The sequence below is a fragment of the Rhopilema esculentum genome, chromosome 16, assembly GCF_057945365.1.
Source record: "Rhopilema esculentum isolate cy_ngs chromosome 16, ASM5794536v1, whole genome shotgun sequence".
Taxonomy (NCBI): Eukaryota; Metazoa; Cnidaria; class Scyphozoa; order Rhizostomeae; family Rhizostomatidae; genus Rhopilema; species Rhopilema esculentum.
The window spans coordinates 5,733,397-5,752,113 of record NC_142830.1 but is presented as its reverse complement, the minus strand read 5'-3'; the positions used below and the strand labels follow the sequence as shown (position 1 = coordinate 5,752,113).

The 18,717-nt window shown below is 34.6% G+C and overlaps 2 protein-coding genes across 2 annotated transcripts in view; one reads left to right on the top strand and one right to left on the bottom strand.

Moving 5' to 3' along the window:
* Positions 1 to 18,717, bottom strand: part of LOC135682065 (transformation/transcription domain-associated protein-like) — a 66,432-nt gene that overhangs the window by 46,805 nt on the left and 910 nt on the right. Inside the window, exons 3-30 of the mRNA XM_089112980.1 lie at positions 18,046 to 18,095; positions 17,755 to 17,830; positions 17,588 to 17,622; positions 17,264 to 17,335; positions 16,429 to 16,461; positions 16,037 to 16,120; positions 15,710 to 15,766; positions 14,602 to 14,754; positions 14,123 to 14,200; positions 13,633 to 13,721; positions 11,149 to 11,245; positions 10,845 to 10,913; positions 10,401 to 10,470; positions 9,687 to 9,913; positions 9,481 to 9,534; positions 9,060 to 9,151; positions 8,527 to 8,605; positions 8,252 to 8,267; positions 7,652 to 7,768; positions 7,005 to 7,088; positions 6,605 to 6,674; positions 6,206 to 6,266; positions 5,824 to 5,877; positions 5,639 to 5,677; positions 4,833 to 4,929; positions 4,432 to 4,526; positions 3,639 to 3,747; positions 1,594 to 1,650 (exon numbers count right to left, since the gene is read on the bottom strand). Coding sequence (XP_088969106.1) covers positions 1,594 to 1,650; positions 3,639 to 3,747; positions 4,432 to 4,526; positions 4,833 to 4,929; positions 5,639 to 5,677; positions 5,824 to 5,877; positions 6,206 to 6,266; positions 6,605 to 6,674; positions 7,005 to 7,088; positions 7,652 to 7,768; positions 8,252 to 8,267; positions 8,527 to 8,605; positions 9,060 to 9,151; positions 9,481 to 9,534; positions 9,687 to 9,913; positions 10,401 to 10,470; positions 10,845 to 10,913; positions 11,149 to 11,245; positions 13,633 to 13,721; positions 14,123 to 14,200; positions 14,602 to 14,754; positions 15,710 to 15,766; positions 16,037 to 16,120; positions 16,429 to 16,461; positions 17,264 to 17,335; positions 17,588 to 17,622; positions 17,755 to 17,830; positions 18,046 to 18,095 — 2,214 coding nt within the window. The remainder of the gene's footprint in view (positions 1 to 1,593; positions 1,651 to 3,638; positions 3,748 to 4,431; positions 4,527 to 4,832; positions 4,930 to 5,638; positions 5,678 to 5,823; positions 5,878 to 6,205; positions 6,267 to 6,604; positions 6,675 to 7,004; positions 7,089 to 7,651; positions 7,769 to 8,251; positions 8,268 to 8,526; positions 8,606 to 9,059; positions 9,152 to 9,480; positions 9,535 to 9,686; positions 9,914 to 10,400; positions 10,471 to 10,844; positions 10,914 to 11,148; positions 11,246 to 13,632; positions 13,722 to 14,122; positions 14,201 to 14,601; positions 14,755 to 15,709; positions 15,767 to 16,036; positions 16,121 to 16,428; positions 16,462 to 17,263; positions 17,336 to 17,587; positions 17,623 to 17,754; positions 17,831 to 18,045; positions 18,096 to 18,717) is intronic.
* On the top strand, positions 11,300 to 13,603 carry LOC148958239 (uncharacterized). Its single transcript, XM_089112983.1, has 2 exons — positions 11,300 to 12,084; positions 12,722 to 13,603. The coding sequence occupies exons 1-2, from the start codon at positions 11,743 to 11,745 to the stop codon at positions 13,115 to 13,117; spliced, it is 738 nt and encodes a 245-aa protein (XP_088969109.1). The 5' UTR covers positions 11,300 to 11,742; the 3' UTR covers positions 13,118 to 13,603.

Below are 18,717 nucleotides of genomic sequence, written 5' to 3'. Positions count from 1 at the left end.
TTTACTTAGGCTCTTATAACCATATGTTATAAAACCTGTGACTTTCTCCGTGAGGTTCAATCTAAACGGCTTTACATAAATAGAGTTTATGAGCAACGAGTAAACAGGGGTTTTAACTAAGGGAGTGATTCCTGGAAAGTTCTCTCACACAAAGATCCATCTGATCTCTCCGGTAATCCTGTATATGATTCGCCATGACCTTCTTTGGAAGACAGAAAAATGACATATTTGAGCTACAGTAGCGTAAGGGTTTTAGCAAGATCTGTATCAGGTTTAAAAATCTTTAGGCAACTTCTAGCATTGGATCTTGGGATAAGCTGCAAATAAAATATGGTTAGTCTTGTACTTACAAAAAATGAAATGGTGTTGAGATAGGGGTACATATATTCTTTTAAGCTTATGTGGAGAAACATGGAACGCTCTAAGACCTACTCCACTTGGCTTTGATAATGATCCCAGCTTAAGATTGTTCAATGAAGTCCTAAAGCTTATCGCATAACTTAGATATTTGATTACAGTTTCCATGATGACCTAGCTGGACTAGAAGTTGGACAGGTCAATAAATTTGAGTATCACCTCTTGGTAAAACTTAAAGCAAGTCACAGATTGCTGTTATTTCAAGTTTAGTCATGAATTTCAATGCAATGATATCCATTCAAACATTTGTTCACCACTTAACCACTGAAGAGCTGGTATAGTTTCTTAAGTTTCCAAATTTACCTCGAGCTTTTTTTCGCATTTAGGCTGACAAGATTAATCCGCTGGTTCATAAAAAACCAAAGGTCAAAAAGGGGCTTCGAAATTTGATTTCAAACAAGCATTTAATATATCATTTTTCATTAAGGTTGAGGTCTACCTAAGATGTAAAATTAAGCTCTGTCTAAGATGGTATTTACAAAGCACCTAGGTCGATTTTCTCTTTTCTGTGAACGTTGCGATGTTGCTAGCAAAGTATCCATAAAGTGTTTTGAGAAATGATTCCCGTTAAAAGACTGTTTTCTATGAGATCTCGCTTTATGAGACGATTTAAGATTTGCTTTGCTCCAATTGACCTCGTCTTAGAAAATGGAAATGGTCTGTTTTCTATCGCCTCATTTTCAATTTATCTAAGTATTGCTCTTGCTCTTGATCACTGTAGAACAGATTTAGCTGGTCTTATCGTCATACAAGTCTTGGTGGATTGACTCTAGCATTAACCAAACATAAGAGATAGCGTAACCCAGTGCATTGCTCCTTTGTTGGTTCAGCAAAAATCTTCCTTAAAATTCATTTGATAATTACACTTGATGAGCTAGAATTAACTTGCCAACCTTCTATTTGTACTCCACCGTATCGTTTGAGTATAACAAAAAATTTGTTGTTGAATGTCTAGCAGAATTTCTAAAATGTATGGTCCGGACAAAGTTTGACCCCCGGAAAACAGCAGAACAAAATCCAAACTATCTCTACAAAATACTTTCGGTTTCACACGAGACGGGTCACACCATAAAAAATCTTTTAAAATTTGGATCATCTTATTACAAATCTCATTCATTTGGAAATGAAGCATGTCATGTAAGACAACGGATATAACACAAATCAAAATCGAATCACCTTGCAAAAGATTTGGCAGCAAAGGCAAAAATTCTTGGTACAGCAGATCATGGTTCCCTGAAACAAAATTTTTAAACTTGAATGAAAGTGTTTGTGTATTTTTAAGTCTAGGAAGGGAAAACCCTAAGACTGCAAATACAGGCCTAAAAAGGACTATTGTAAGCAGCTTATCAGAGGCTTCACTAGGGAATGTTCCTTCAAACTAATCGTCTGAGAACTGGCAGTTGGTTGAGAGTTAGCTTATTTAAGTACTTTGAATTTTCAACGATAATCAAGTAACAAAAAAGTGAGGCATAATTAAAACTGTTTTTTAATATTAGAAGGTAACAAGACAACATTTAAGAAATAATTCTTCAAGTTGCTAAATGTTAATGCGAGAACAAGAAGTATTTTAAGGTTATTGGCGATGATAAATAATTGCATGCAAAGATTGAAAAATGGCGAAACTCTGAAAGAAAAATATGTTCAAATAAAAAACATCCTTAGTTAATGCCAAAAAACAAAACATTGAAAAGGGAGGGTGACCTATGTTCTATCTCTGCCGTAAAAATGGTTATAACAGCAAGAACTTTAAGTTTCCAGTGCATCAAAAAAACAACGCATGAAATTCCAACGACGCGGGCCGAAGATAAATCAAAATACAACGAAAAAACCACGACAAATACTATTAACACTTCACTTAAATGAGATTTGCTATTAAATTTCCTTATCATGTTTAGGCGCTTAGCGTTTGATAAATGACCTCCCAGCTTGAATTTTTTATTTTTGTTGGATTGAGGATAAAAATAGCATTTCTAATTTCGCGGTGGTAATTATATAAAATATCCTTGGCGATACTGTCTCTTATCGAAATATTCCCAGATTGTGGTTAAATAGAGATGAACAAGATTTCCATTTGTTTTCTTCAAACCTTTTACACGAAGGCATTCAGAAAATTTCATTTCCCAGGTACAAACAAGGAAATCTCTTTGGGTAATATCCAGGGCAGGATCATCACATTAAAATTGGAACTACCACAAAACTCTCTGGCACAATGTAAATTCTACTTTGCAAGCATTGAATACAAAGGGAAACCAGACTTTTGGCAATCTTTGCTGAGGTAAATTTAGTCTGAGATTCGTCGAATCTCAAATGAAATCGGTATGCTTGTCTTTGTTAGACAAATCCACATCTTGTCAAATGTTTTGACAAAAGAAGGCCACACATCGAGAAAAATAGGATTTGTTCATAGTTTAATTGTAAGGAAATCCAACAAAATTAATTTCTTAATGTGTGTGCGAAGAAACTTTTATGTGACCTGAGAAACATGATCAAAAAATAATTTAGGTTCTTTTCTTGACGGTTCGGTAAAATTTAGAGTGCAAACTTATTGCTCCAAAATAAAAAAGGAAATGATTAAAAAGGAAGACAAATTTATTAACTAAATAAAGTTACTATGGTGACATATTCGTCATTACAAAAGTTTGGTTTCTATCAAGACAAGTCTAACAGGCAGGTACAAGGTTTCAGTCTAAATAATCAGTTTAAAAAATAGGCGTTATTTTTAAGACTTTACCAAAAACAAAGGATTTGTTGAGGGTCTGTAGACATATAGAAAACAAGATTGTCCTCAAACATCTTGCTACCAAGCAACTTTTTCAAAGGGAGGATAGAAACTTTCGAATGCCTTTAACGGAGATAATTTAACAGCAAAATGTTTAAGAATTAAAGCTGCAAATTACAGGTTTCATGTCTAAAGGGCAACATTTTCAAGCAGACAATTTGTCCCTTTTTTGAAGAGGAATGAGCCTACACGAAAGACAGATGGAAATGGCTACAAACTCTATAAAATTCTCCTGAAGCACAGTCAATATCATCTATGTTTGTATATGATTTCCATTTTGGGTTTTCAGGCAAGTAATGACCATCTCACATTCTGAAATCTCCACATAAATACAGCAAATCCGATAAATATTCCAATCATACCAAGACCTTGGGCTAGCTCATTGGTGTTTAAAGGACAATAAAGATTTGGCACGCGGGAAAAAACAACAGCTGGGACTAACCTCCTCCTATGGACCTGAACAACGCTCGCAGCAACAGGAAATAATTGTAGGGCTCCTTCGCAGACATTGCAAGCTCCATGGATCGATTTACAATTTCGTGCAAATGAGGCTGTAACAAATTAAACGGTGCTATGAAAGCCACAATTCATAATGACAACTTTTCATTTGGATAACAACGTGTGTTAACTTGTAAGGAAGTGCAAAATGTTTGAGAAACTGGATATGAATTGATTTATTAATTGACAAATACATGATTATGCATGAAAATGTGTAAAATATTTCAAGAGACTTAACGAAAGCACTTGATACGAAGACATTCCTTGCTACTAAATCACTTGTCAAAAACTCAGAAAGGTCTGGTAACACATCAGTAGATCGAGAGGCCAATTCCTGGTTGACTGGTGATGTAAAAAATGTGGCAAAGGATTTACAAACAGTTGGAATATGAGCATTAATTCTGAAAATGACCCACACGAACAAGACAGACTGCTGAGAAACGGGTCATAGTCTTTTGACTAAGCTAAAACAATGCCATGGGAGGGGTATTAAGGATTTACACACTTCATTCCCTACTTTTCAATCGACCATCCATATTGAGGAGGAACACGGGGAATAAAGGGCCTCTGTCTGTTCAAATATCCCTAATTTAGCATGACTAATAATCTAAGGGATTTGATCAATATCGGAGGACGTGAAAGGAAATGTGAAAGCAAAGATACAGACTGTTCAGGTACAATTACACACAATATTTCAGGTAGCTTTGAGAATTAAGTTAGGAAAAGCATGAATTCACCTTGAGCATTTGTTCGTTATCTTGAGCAAACAGTGAAACTGAGCCAAAAACAAGCTTGAATAACTTCAAATAAAGATTTGATTTTTCCGATTTCGCTACAATGAAAGCATGATATCAAGATACTATACTATTGCCGTCTAAACAGCTTTTTATATAACTAACAGAGTAGTTTCCATCCAGTCAATAAATCAGAAATAACTTTAAAACTCTTTAATCGCAGTGATGGATTTAACTGCGAACAGAAAATGACAAAGTGTAAGTAATAGTGTCTCAATCCCTTTCCAAACTTCGATTATTTTCGCCAATCAAACTCAAGCTTGAAACAGAATAAAGAAATTGGGGGAGAATTCTAAAATATTTTGTTTAAAACAGTGAACAAATCTAATAAAAACACCACATACTTCCCATATCTTCGAGTTTTTTCAGAAGAAATTTTACGAGAATCGTCGCAAATGTTGCTGAAGTGTGAGGATTAGCCAAGAAGAAGTTTGGTATGATCTGGAATTAAAAATAAAACGCCATTGTTTACTTCATAATGCCTGCTAAACTTACCGTTAATGTTAAATGTTTGTTGGGTTGAGGAAAGGATTGGAGAGAACTTACTACTGGTAAAAAGTACTGGGGGTATTCTTCAGTTTCCCATAACAATTTAAAATTGGAAAACTCTGTGTGGCCGTCCCCTTAACACAAGCAGCCCATTCAACTTAAATTCAACTTAAAGCGAGCCTAATGAGATGTTAAATTAATCTCGACAGAGGAAAGCAACGTCTCTTTTTTCCACTAACGATGAGAAAAGACCGTACGAAGGCCAATCTTTAAAGCATGCAGAGATAAAACAGCTAGATAATGATATTATATTCACAGTATTGCCCCGTGAGTGACTTGTAAACTAGCTGAAAACGACAGCGAATAAGCGTAGATGAATGTTCACAATCTTTCCCTTACGTAGGTGGTTCTAAACTTGCAACCTGTGTTACAAGGTGTGGCCATAATAGTCAATTTACACGAGACCAAATTGCCTGGTCACCAACAGTTGGATCATAGAGTTAAATCTTGATTTTAATGTAAATTAGTTTCGTCGTGGCACCTAGGAAACGTTCTTTTCACGCATGTTGTGGAAACAGGGTTCTAATGACTGGCAAACTACACACCTCATTGAGAATTTTACTTGAAGAACAGTCATAGTCAAAGAAAAGCCATTAAATACCTGTAAAGCATAGTTGCTATGAATTCTGTCAACCAGATACTGGAAGAAAAGGCACAAAGGTCAAAACAATCATGATTTAAGTAATCTTGAAACAGAGGACATTTTACGTACTATTTACTGCTGAACGATTAAATGTTTAAAGTATTGATAACGGGTTTGATGCAAATTCGAATAAAGTAAGTTACCTCAATTGTAGCCGTGAAAACCTCTTTGAACGTAGCAGTATTTAGCATTGTAAACTGCGGAGAAAATATTGTTCCATGGTAAAGCGTGTCATATAATCTGATAAACCATTTACAGATTTGTGTCCCGTTTACACCGTCTGCAAATATGCGTAGAACCGAGATATGACAATGTGCCGTTTACATGGTCATATATTGGAAGTTTATAGACCATTACTTTGAGACAAGAGGCCCATTGCAAACTTTAAAGCAAATAAAATTTATCAAACAAGTAAATTACCTACACATCAACTATGCAGGAACCTACATGGGATATTTCTTTTTCTATTCATCTTTGATAGTGTTAAATTTGATTGGATTACAGAAATATAAAAATCCAACTTACAACTCCAGCAAAATGTTCCAAGATTTCCTTTTCCTCTTTCATTCTAATTTGTTGTGGTGAACTAAAATAAAAATTTTCAAAATGAAAACCGATTAAAACTTTATTTACATAGCATTTACAGCAACGTATTCAACGTTTGATAGAACGATTTACTTTTTCTCACAACTAGGCAGGGTAGGAAAGTTGCTTGAAAGATGATAGTCAATGCCCATCTGCTTACTAAACAGCCATACTCAATTGAACTACAGATAAGAATTCAATGAAAAGATGCAACCCAAACATAAAATTAGATAAGACATAGATCAACTAGGTAAGCAAGGAGGAATGTATTTATTCAATGACATGAGGTCTAAGGATTCATATTTGACTCAAAAAATTCCCAAAAAACAACAAACGCACTTAGCCATTTTTATAAACCCATTGCCAGTTGGACTTGCAGATATCTGGTAGACGTCTAAGGCCTCGAGCGCTGAAAAGAGTTAGCTTTTTCGTTACTGTGAACCGGATACACAAGACTAAACTCAATTTGAAAAATATTTGTTGATGCAAAAAATAGAATTGAGTACATCCAATCTGAATATTTTGTAATACCGGCAAGAAAGAGGCTAGCTATTTAAGAATCAACACTCACTAAGCATAAAAAGGTTGACAGCATACACAAGAGACTCTTTAATTTATATCTCTCGTCCAGTCAATTTTTCATAAGCTAGATATTAAAAACCTACCAAAAACATACAAATTGGATTGTAAAACTAGTTTAAAAGCGTTTCTAAGGTGCATGAATTCCAAAACTATGTACCATATTTGAGAAGTCTGATGAACATTTTCGTCTCACTCGGCAGGAAAACTTTGTTCCCTTGTGGATAAACTGGGATTTGCACATCTACAATTAAAAATACGACAAATAAGGTTTTTCTACATTCTCTAGAAAAAAGGGGTTTTACAGAAGGACTAGCTAACACAGATAAAAAACTATGTTGAGTTTGCTGGGAATGCAACTTTAATGTACAAAACAGAAGTGGCTAACTTGCGTGATTAACCCCTTTTTGCTTCTGAGTTTGAATGGGACTTTCAAAAGTAAAATTGACAAAAAGTTTAAAATGCACCGAAAATGTTGAAGTAATAGCAAATCAGGTTTGGGAGAGCAATTAGAACTAATCACATTGACTCTAGACCAGGTTTGGCTGAGCAATAAAAATTCGTGCCACAATAGCTGTTGAGAGACAAATATATCAACAAGCTATTTACTTAGAGTGCCTTCGATTTGACAGTGAAGATCGAGGGAAGTGTGGCGCCAGACTCTCACTTCAATCCAGAGCCTTTACATCGGCAGACAGATTAGTTGTATATATTTTATTAAAAGACAGCATGCACTTAGGGCTAAAGCGGTGTTGTATGATTGAAGAGGTAAAATAAGAGCTGTGGTACTTCATGCTATGTCATTACCTCCAGTTGACACTTTACAAGAGCCAGCGCCCCATGTTATTGTCTTTACTCCGCAAACTAGCGTTTTAACCATCTCTCTGTAGTCAGCCACAGCAACATTGTCTTTATTTCCTGACCCTGGTATGACAAAATTTTACAAAACATTACAAACAAAATAAACGAAAAACGACACCAATCATTGCAAAATCCACGATTAGTAAAACTGTTGAGAAAACTCCTTCAAAATATATTCCCCTGCATGCAACATTATGGATAGTTTTCTTCTGTTTGTCTGTTAATATAAATACGCTTAGGTACTTTTTATTCAAAGTAACGAGTTTCGAAATAAGAACTGACTTTGACAACACATATTACTGACTGGAGAAATCTAAACATTTTAAAACATAAGAGAGAAACAGTTAGATTTTAACAAGCTTTTTATTGAACACCATTAACATTACTGACCATGTAAGCAAATCTTATTTTAAATAGTCTTTATGTATATTGGAAAAATCAAATAATCATGTATTGAATTTATATCACATTGCACTGAACGGAGGTTCAGTCTATAAATCAAGACGCAGAGAAACAGATGGCCATGAATCAAGACTCGCAACTTACCACGCCAAGTACTTCCCTACAAAAGAAATTAAAAATAAATTGAACAAATTAATTATGAAAACTACTGAAGAGAAAACAATGCAGTTAAAATTATATACAAACTAAATAGTTACATAATATGAAATAAGGGTCGGATTTCAGAAAAAAATCCTTTGCAACATTTCGTAAATGTATTCAAAGCTGCAAGGCCATCGATCATAAAACACTCTCTTTATCAAGGTTTTCAAACCTGTTCATAAAACCAATTTGACTTGTTACGAAAAACAAAGAAAAACCTTTTCTTTTGGGCTTTCCAGCAAAATGCTTGGAGATTTCTTATCAGCTTTAGGAGAGGCTATTCCTTCCGATGGTTGACTGAAAACAAGAAACGTTATTACTAACAAAGAGTTTTTCGAAAAGAAAGGTTGATACTTAACGTTTATTCAACTACAAGCAATATGATTGTTGAAAAATTTATACCAGTGATGTATATTAACACAACTGGCGAGATGCATAAATTGATTCATATTCAAACTCGTATGCGAATGGTTGACGGGAAAAAAGACTGGGCATCACCCTAATGTTTCAGCAATGATCAATATTACTAGTGGAGCTGACAGCACAGATGTGAACAATGAGCATGCTACAATGTAACTGAAGCTTCTGCAAAAACACAGATTGGTGGAATAGTCTTATGCCAGAATAAGAAAAACTTGCCAATAGAAAAGCATATCTAAAATCACAAAATGTAACAGGAAACAAATGAATTTTGAGCAAAGGGGTTTGCAGTAATCATTACAAAGTATTTAAATATGCTAAGAATATTTACCACTTTTCAAGGATGGCTGGGATGTGATGTTTGGCAGTGGTCTTGAATTTTCGTACAAAAACTTCCAGCATTTTCATTAAAATCTCTCTTCCCTGAAAATAAATATAAGTTTCTCATCAATAAAATGCAAACAAAATTTTATCTACGAAATGGGGTACCACTTCAAACAATGGTTTAAAAAGGCAGGTACCGCTATACTTAGGTCCTTGAAATTTTCTAGAAAAATGGTGATAAACTAACATTAAAATCAGGTTAAAAAATATTTGCAAATTTGAAGAAGAAAGGTGGCTATGGTGGTCAGAAGCCCTCTCCTACTGTGTAGTATAGATATTGTTATTAAACTGCTTATCAAACTACTTAGCCTGGCATCTCTATATTCAAGTACGGACCAGAGGAAATCATATGAAGCAAGCCAACATACCACTCCTTGCTCGTCGCCTTTCTGTCTTATGCAGTCGACCAGGTTTAGCAAAAGCTAGGAAAAAGAAAGCAGATAAATGAAAGCATCGCCTGGCGTGAAACAAATGCTTATTTCAAACAAATGTCGTGAGACAAGAAGAATTGGTACAATTGAATATTCCCGAAGCTCAAACTATGATTAGTGAAAATAGATTCTTGATCACTTACTTTGCAAGACATCCTCTGAATGCTTATGATCAACGACTCATCGTGCACGTTTTTTGAAAACAGATGGACAACCAGTGCAAGATTTGGCAAGGATAGCTGCGACCTGACATGGTGAACAAAATCTGCCAATGTGCTATATGCTAGGGGGCGAAGACCTTCGTTCATGGTCCATCCATCCCCAATAAGGACGTCTTCGTGGAAAAGCTGTTCAATGTATGGGAAAAATTCTAGAAAGAAACAGAGATGGGCTATTAAAGAGACATTGGTTAAGAACATAAAAAAGGACTAGAATAAAAAACTCTGAGATTACCGAATGATTAGCTAGGAGAAAGACGTTTAAACTTAGGGCGAACAAACTCAGACTTTTATACATCACCGGCAGATCTTTTATACACTACAATGATCCAAAAATCACTAAGTTATTGATTAAGCAATAGAGAAAATCAGCATAGCACTGCATCTTAAAGACAGCATCATCAAGTAATTTTTTTCGTTAAAGACCAAAAAAATTGACCAAAAATCTTTGAAAGAATAATAAACAATGGCGTAGACATTTTGTCTTCCATCTGAGGGTTGATGGTCTGTTGAAAAAATCCAGATTAAAAAATACGACATAGTTGGGACTTCGAAAATAAATAAAAGGACAACTTAGAATTTTGAAATGCGTGAATTTATTTTTAAATGAATGAAGAAACAATTGAACCAGAAACTTACTGTTTCTATGTTCAGTTCCTAAAATGTGCCTGGCAGCTATCAAGAGTTCTTTTCGCAAGTGAGCAACCTCCTACAAGAGAAAAAGCTACCATGAAACAGCACTTTATATCTGAAGAGATTCTTTAAGATATAAACAAGATTGAAAAATAAATTAATGCACAAACAGTCAGATCACTGAAGCAGTATATGGTGCCCGGCGTTTGTAGTTTACTTGATAAAGCCGGAAACATTCCAGTTTCCGGGTAGCAGAGCTGATCATAAACCTTATGAGCATTCCATGCTTTTACGAAAAATCACAATTATAAAACTAACTAAAAAGCAGGCACTCCTTAAAGGTCTGTGACCAGAAGCAGCAGAATTAATGGCAAAGCTAAAATGACATAAGAAATTGTTTTCTCTAAAGCAGTGAAATCCATAATTCGCTTTGATCTTAAACTTAAATACCTTTGGGCAATAACGGAAGAGACCAAGCATGCTGCCAACAAGGTTTGTAGAAGCTTGAGCAACAAGATCCTAAAAATGGAAGACGTGATCTTTAAGAGCAAAAAAAGGCTTCTAAAAGTGCTGGAGAACACAAACCTATTTTGAAAACTTAACAGGTGACCTTAGTTAAGAGAAAATAGCTGGCTGAAATCTCTTCATTGTGGAAAATAGCACCGTGCATTAGTTGTAATGTGTGAACAGCTTTCAATGAAAAAGTACTTGTACCAAACTTGTAACATTTGCCAAAAACACTTAATATTCCCACCTGAAAAATCCTTATGAAATAAGCTAAAATTGACAGCGTCTTTATTTGTGCGGCGGTAAAGTCGACATATATCTCTTTGTTAAAATTTGGTGATTTTCTACAAAAGAAACAGTTTACCATTAGACAGTTCACAATGGACGAGACAATTTAAGGTCAAGTACAAAACATGCAACGCGTAAGAAGTGCAACGAGTCAGAGGCGGCGGACAGTGCTATTTATGCTATTTCATTAATAGCAATTTTTTTCCAAAGAAATGTTCTGCTTTTGTATTAGACAAATTAATGTAACATAAATTATACGAGTAAAATCTTTTCTGGATCTTGATTTCCTTATCCAGTTCCTTCATTCCATGATTTATTTGACCCCTCTGTGCTTTTTGATATTGCGATTGCCCGACTTAATCTATTCAAAGAATGCCGCGTGTATACCTTTCTGATCCACGCTGTGGCCGTCGATGGCCATGCTATTACTTGGCCCTTCTGAATAGCAAACGGAGGAAACTAATAGGAGTTGCGCCATAGTGTGGCTATGGTGTGACGCAACGGGCTATTGTGAAATACGCATATCTGACAGCCTTGCTATTAAATTCTTGGAATGAATAGCAAGAGCTCACACGCGATCACGCATACAAATCGTCAGTTCGATAAACGTTGGGAAGAGAGTAGAGACCTTTTCAGATACAAAATGAATCAAGTAGCGTCAGGTGGTGTACGATGGGGTGTTTCAACTGTCTTTTCCCTCATATCTATGCAAGGAGGTAAATTAACTCATGAACAGCGCCTTCGTCTTAAAAAAGACGGACGCCCATGCCCCGATGTTAAAGTTAAAAGTCGTTCGTGTGAAGCTGTGTATAGAGGTTTTTCTTGGATATGTGGTGATTCAGAGAAGAATACATATTTCTGCTGGCCATGTTTAGTCATGGGAGATCATTTGAAGGTAAGAAGATTACTATTTTCTATTTACTATTTTCTCTCGTCGGAAAGTCTCGTTTATAGCGGCTTTGCTATTACAAATTGAAGATGAATAGCAGGGCTTTTAACGAGCGGCGGAGAGCCGCGGTAGTCTAAACAGCCCTGCATATGTAGCCACCTTTTACAAACGCAAGGAATTGTGGCATTTTCATGAACACACTTATTCACAAGACACCGATTGATCAGATGTCCCTGTCATAGTCCCTACAAGAAGCCATTTTAGTATTACTTATGCTCAAGTTTACGAAACTGACCATCTATAACTTAATGTTTAGGTTTAGGCATAGTTAACTATCGTTTAGGCGTTTAGGTAAAGACTACATTTGCTGTAATTGTTTCCATTACTACCAAGATACCAAGGGGTGTATCACTCTTCCCAAAAGGCGTCCGAGATTTTTTAAAACATTAGTATTTTTGCCAAAGGTGTACGAAGGTGATACGCTCCTCGATTTCTACAAACAACTATTTGAAATTAAGAGCAGTTTGATGCTAAAATCGAGCTAAATATAAAAAACAAGGTTGCAACTCCACTGTAACTTGTTATAGAAATGTGGGTGATAATAGAAGAATTTTTATCAATTTATTCACATAATTTATTTCAGATGAAGGCTTGCTTCGTGCAACCAACTGGATTTGCATCTGATGGCAGGAATTTGTCGAATGTTGCTAACAGGCACCAAGAATCAAAAAGTCACATGACATGTCACGCTTCGTACAAGCTTTTAGGGAATGTGGATGTGGCCAGTGCACTTGATGAAGCAAGACAGAGAGAAATTCTGAGACATAATGAAAATGCATCAAGATATTCAAAGATGATGAAGCACCATATTGATGTTGCAGTCTACTTGTCTGCCCAAGGACTCGCTTTCCGGGGGCATTCTGAAGACAAATTCTCTCCAAACAGGGGAAATTTCATTGAATTGATGGACTTGTTAGGGAACTACAGTCAAGAGTTGCGAGTTTTCCTAGACAAGGAACGGATAAGTTCAAGAAAATAACTGCAATTTTTTTCATAGATGTGCTTGAAAAAATGATCAATTTGCGATACACGTTTGTTGTAAAAATAAAATAAAAACAACAATAATGTTTGAGCTTAGACGAAATGTTTTCTTTTTTTCAAAATATTTCGTATCTTAATAGAAATTTTTGTGGATTTTTCAGAAACGAGCGTAGTTTTGGAAAATAGACCATCATTTAGGAGCAGTGATAACTTTATATCTGTATCCCTCTTGTAAAGGATGGGCGTTTCCGCCCTTTTAAAGGGCGTGGCCCCCGGACCCACGTTGTTCACTCGCTTCGCTCGCGATTAATAGCAATTTATTATTGCTCCCCGCCGCCCCTGCAACGAGTAAGTATTTTCGAGACATTTGCTACATTTGCAAAAGAACCTTTTATAACCGCTTCAATGTAAAATTGCTTAACAGAAGCAGAATGTCGTGACATAACACATAAGAAATTAGATATTGTGCGATAAAGCTGTCTATCTGTATTGAAAGAGAAAATGAGTTGATACCTGGCAGCCAAAGTTGGTTGAAGAGTGATGGTGGTCATGACAAGTGCAATGAAATCTTTTATAGCACCATGAACGTTTTGCTTGTAAAGCTACAAAAAGTGTTATCAAAGATTACAAGGCTGCATTGCTACCCAGGCAAGTTAAGGTTGCTCTTGTGACATTTAACTGTCAATTATTTAAAGAATTAAAGAGTGTTTGAACACATATAGAACACATATCAAGCGTGTATACGCGAGGGACAATCCCAAAGAATGGCTTTAAGATAAGATAAAGGGGACATGAATAGGGGAATTTAACAAACTCAGTAGGAAACAGGGTTTTATGAATCGTGTTGCCAGATGTTCATCAGATAATTCGAAAAACTGTGCTATAAAAAATGTAAAATTAGTGTTTAAACCTTAGAAAAATATAATAGCAAAGAAAATGTTAGAGAGATGGTACAAAACAGTATATTAATATGCCAGAAGCAAAGTATTGAGTTTTAAAATACCTGATGCATTAGAACAATGAAAATCGGTAGCTCTGAAAGAATTTTCAAAGATGATGTTGCTTTAGGGATACAGTTTGACTAAAAGAAAAAGATTAAGTCATTAGTTATATGATTGATGGGGGTTGGCTGTGGGTTGAAGTTACCAAGTGGCACATAAGTTAAGACAGCCTTCTGTTTATTCAGCATTACGTATTATGCAAAATCCTGAAGTTTTTCAATTAAAAAGGTCTAATCAAAAAAGCCTTTGGTACCTTTGTACATTATCCGACGTTTATAATCTGACCAGTGTCGGACGAAAAGTACGTTAGTATGACATGTTTCCGCTTTTCCGTGATATTTCAAAGATCTAATCTATAAGTATATACACAAGATATGGGGGCTCAAAATGAGGATTTATATCTGGGACGTAAGCATGTGGGAGATGTCAAAATTCTATAAATTTTCGTACTTAGTATATATTTTTTGGGAAGACACAATACCTGCGATTTTGTGCCAACATCAGATGCAGCTGAAGACGATTCAGATGCCTTTCCGTTGTTTGCAACACCTCCGATGGCATTTTTGACAGAATCCATGCTCTCTGGCGGAAGCAGGCCATCAGGCCCAACTGACACAACATTGAAATGTACTTTCTAAAGAATAAACACACACATACCGATCAACACGACTCACAGTCACTAGCCGATGATTGGATTTTTCACTAGCCGAGAGGATTTTTCAAGAAGAGCAATAATTTTGACTCATCATAATTTTAAGATTGATTGATATTAACTAGAAGGAAGCTGGAGCTATTAGCGTACTGATGCACAAAAAGCATCTGCTCTAATCCATATTTTGCTATAAAGGTCGACCAAATGCTAGCAATACTTAGCTAAAATAATATGATTAGTGTTAGATACTCTGTTTTAAAGCAGGTAGTCATAATGAAGCTATGATGAAAATCAAAAATAAGAAGTCTAAAAAAAATATATCATCAAAAATTATTCTTACAGCCATGTTAGAAAGAATTATGTCAAAAAATTGAATTAAATATACTCTGCAGTTAAATGTCATTCTTGAACACCTAGTGCATAAGAGCACATTTGGCTACAGATTTCTTGTAATAGATAAAGGTACCCCTTCAGCATGACTTGCTTAGTTCCAGACACAAGTGACCTAAACAATCTGTGTTACATTTCTATGGTTTGTTGATTTAAAGCCTGTCTGTTTGCATTAGCAGTGTTTCCAAACTGGTTATTCTTATTAAATACCCCAAAAACCAAAAGACCAAGCACAAAGTCTACTTTATAGAATAAATCATGGAAGAGCTTGAACATGGCTTTAAGTATGGCTTGTTTGGTCATGAACCTTGTGGTTTCCTCTTCAAAATATACCGATATTTCCTAGATAGCTAGAAACCTTCATTTTCTGCCATGGTTTATTGACCAACTTCAGCTCTAAGTTAAACTCTATAACTCGGATCTGAATTTTGATTGATGACATGGAGAGTAATGGTTTTCATAAAACTCTTACCTTTAATTACTTCAGGAATGCTCTAATAAATTAAAAAACCTAACTATACAATGAATCGCTAACAAGAATACATACAGCATTATTTGGTAATTCCTTGTACATCCTTTTGACAAAGGCCAAAAAATTTTGAATCTGAATGATGAAAATAGCATGTTATTGTCAATTCCACCCAATTCAATACTTTACCCAGAATATTAAAAATCACATAACGCCTTGAAGGCATTAGATACTTTTGGATAAACAATCATCAATATTCAGGAAAAAAATAACAAGCATAATATTGATACAATGTTGATTTTGGTCATCATAATTAATATAGGAAAAGTTATGAAAGCAAAAACTGTTACACGCAAATTCTTACTACAAGTGGGACAAAATGTGTGAATCAACAATTCAACAGACCTCTGGCTGCATCTGTGGACGATACTGTCTATGCAACTCAATGATAATTCTGAGAGCAACAAGCACATTCTCTTCATTATCAATCTATCAGAAAAAAAATCATAAAATTGGTTAATAACTTCAAAATGACTAGTAAAGCATTATCTGAAACATTGATATACTTCTACATATACATTTCAGTAAATAAAGTGAAACTATTTCAATAAAAATGTCTGATAGCTGATTGCAGCTTTTGAAATAACTAACTACAGCATTTCAAATTAGAAATAGTTAAATGAACAGATTAACATTAAGCAAGTCTTTTTACATCAACAAATTGCAAATTTCATAACTTCAAAAAGTAATAACTCATAGAAATTTTAAAATATGTTAAGAAAAAATAGTATATCTACCTCAAGCAGTTCAAACATCAATGTAAGTATTGGCTGAAAAACAAATATTTGGTTGGTAATCATTCTGCCTGAATTAGCACTTCCAAGTTGACAAAATGAATTAAACTAATAAAGTTTCCCTTTCAAATTTATTCTAGATAGGTGAAACTTCTTTCTTTATTATTCTAAGATGTAAATTGAACAGAAACAATCATTGTTTAAATCTATTTCAAATCTATGAAAATATATTGTAACAAAACTTACCAAATAACAAAAATCAAAACCGATAAAAAGTTAATTGTACTGAAACTGGAAAAATGGGGGCTACCAAGAAAGTTTTTATGCATCCTTCATGCAATTAAATATGACTTTGTAATTTTGTATCATATAAATTTGCATATATGAAAAAATCACACATAAAAAGCATTTTTAAGCATGAAAATAAAATCTATTGGTTTGACCTGCAGCACGTGATTAACTATTACTGAAAGAATATTAAGCAATTTTTTTCAAGGGGGCTGGAATGGCGGCTCTTGTTGAGAAAATGTAAATAGTAGGACTTAACACAAAGTTAGATGCAAGTGCTAGTTAAAAGGAAGTCAGTTTGTAGCTTTATGTTTCTGGATATGTATAGTCTCATTCATTACAAACACCTTGCTAAAATGTCTTCTTCAAAATACTAATAACTTCAAGTTTTAAAAATAAGTTTTAAAGTGTTTGAATAAACTATTTTTGAAAAGGACTCAACAGAATCACACCCTGCCTTTTTATGAATAAAAATCTCCAAATAGTCAGGAATATACTATTTACTTAGTTTAACAATACTGCCTTAAATATAATGTTATTTATATCACACCTTGAGATGTTGTTTGAGATGTTCATCTGCAGGAATCCTATGTATTATCTCTAAAAGCTGTTTTCTGAACTCCTAACAAAATCAAAAAGTTTTTTAGAAGAACAAGTTTGACTTAAAAAATAATGTGAAAAATGAGATAATGGATGTCAGTGTTTCACCTAATACTTCCCTTCCTGGATTGGCAAAGTATAAGAAATCATCTCAGAAATCAATTTGTCCATCATATGGCAGCTTATTCAAGATAAATATAAATAATACATACTAATAATCAAGATAATATACATTTTTAAAAAAAGTTGGATTTGATTTAATTGTTTACAGTACCTGCTCTGTAGTTTCTGCAACAAACTGAGGCTCCCCTAAAAGAAAATAATTTTTCTCAATTTGAATGAGAAAAGACAAATTTATAAAGAGAAAAACATAATAATTAAAAAATATTTTAGACATGCATAGTATTTCAGTCACAATTGATCAAATATCATTAGACTCACCATCTCTTAAAGTCTGCACAAATTTTGGAATAGCATACTCCAAGAAGGCTGAGTAATGTGGTGATGCAACAATGTTCTAAAACAGGAGGATAATACATCAATAATGTACAGCATCATTAGGTGGATGAAGAGAAACAAAATTTTGATACATCTGGGTGAAGTGCCAATTCAGCAAGAAGTGATTTACAAGAATGGTAAATAGAACACACAGACACTTGCTTTGGATATATAGGCAAAATACAAGTTTTGGATAAAACTTTCCAAGCACAAGCAAACTAAGCATCGACTTACCTCAAATCCAGCACTTATGCTTTCAGCAGCAAGAAGACGGTTTTTTATCGCTTTAAGAGAAAAAATGCCAAATGTGATAAATACTGTTAGACATTGATAAAATGTCCCCTATCAAAAAGAGACATAGGGTGGAAGATAAAACAAAGACTAGGATAATGTGAAGAGCAAACTGGTTGTGATTAGTTGCTAAAATTGTGCCAATGGTTTTGCATTAAATATTTTTAACTTCGATGAAATAATCTGGTCTTACATTGGCTGTTGATACCTTGGAAGATAAACTTATATCTTGTTTTAAAGACTAGGAACGAAATGCACAGAAGGTGGATCATGTTCAGAGACTCATGCTCTTCTTACAAAACGATAAATTTGTAAAGCAAAGGTAAATAAAAAGACATGTGTGCTCCCCAAACTAAAAAGGATAGCACTTTACTCATTGATAAAAACATGCTCTCAAAAATAGTATCACATGCCAGCTTTCAGTAAGAAAATACTTAAGAACCTAGACATACATTGCCTTGGAATAGCTTTGGTAGTATTTTAGAAATGGGTATGTTTTTTCACATCTAACAATGAATGACTGACTCAGGGGAAAATTGTGATCTGCTGGAAATAGTAAACATTGAAACTGGCACAGATGTCTTATTTCCCCAGATGGCTGTCATTCTAAAATCC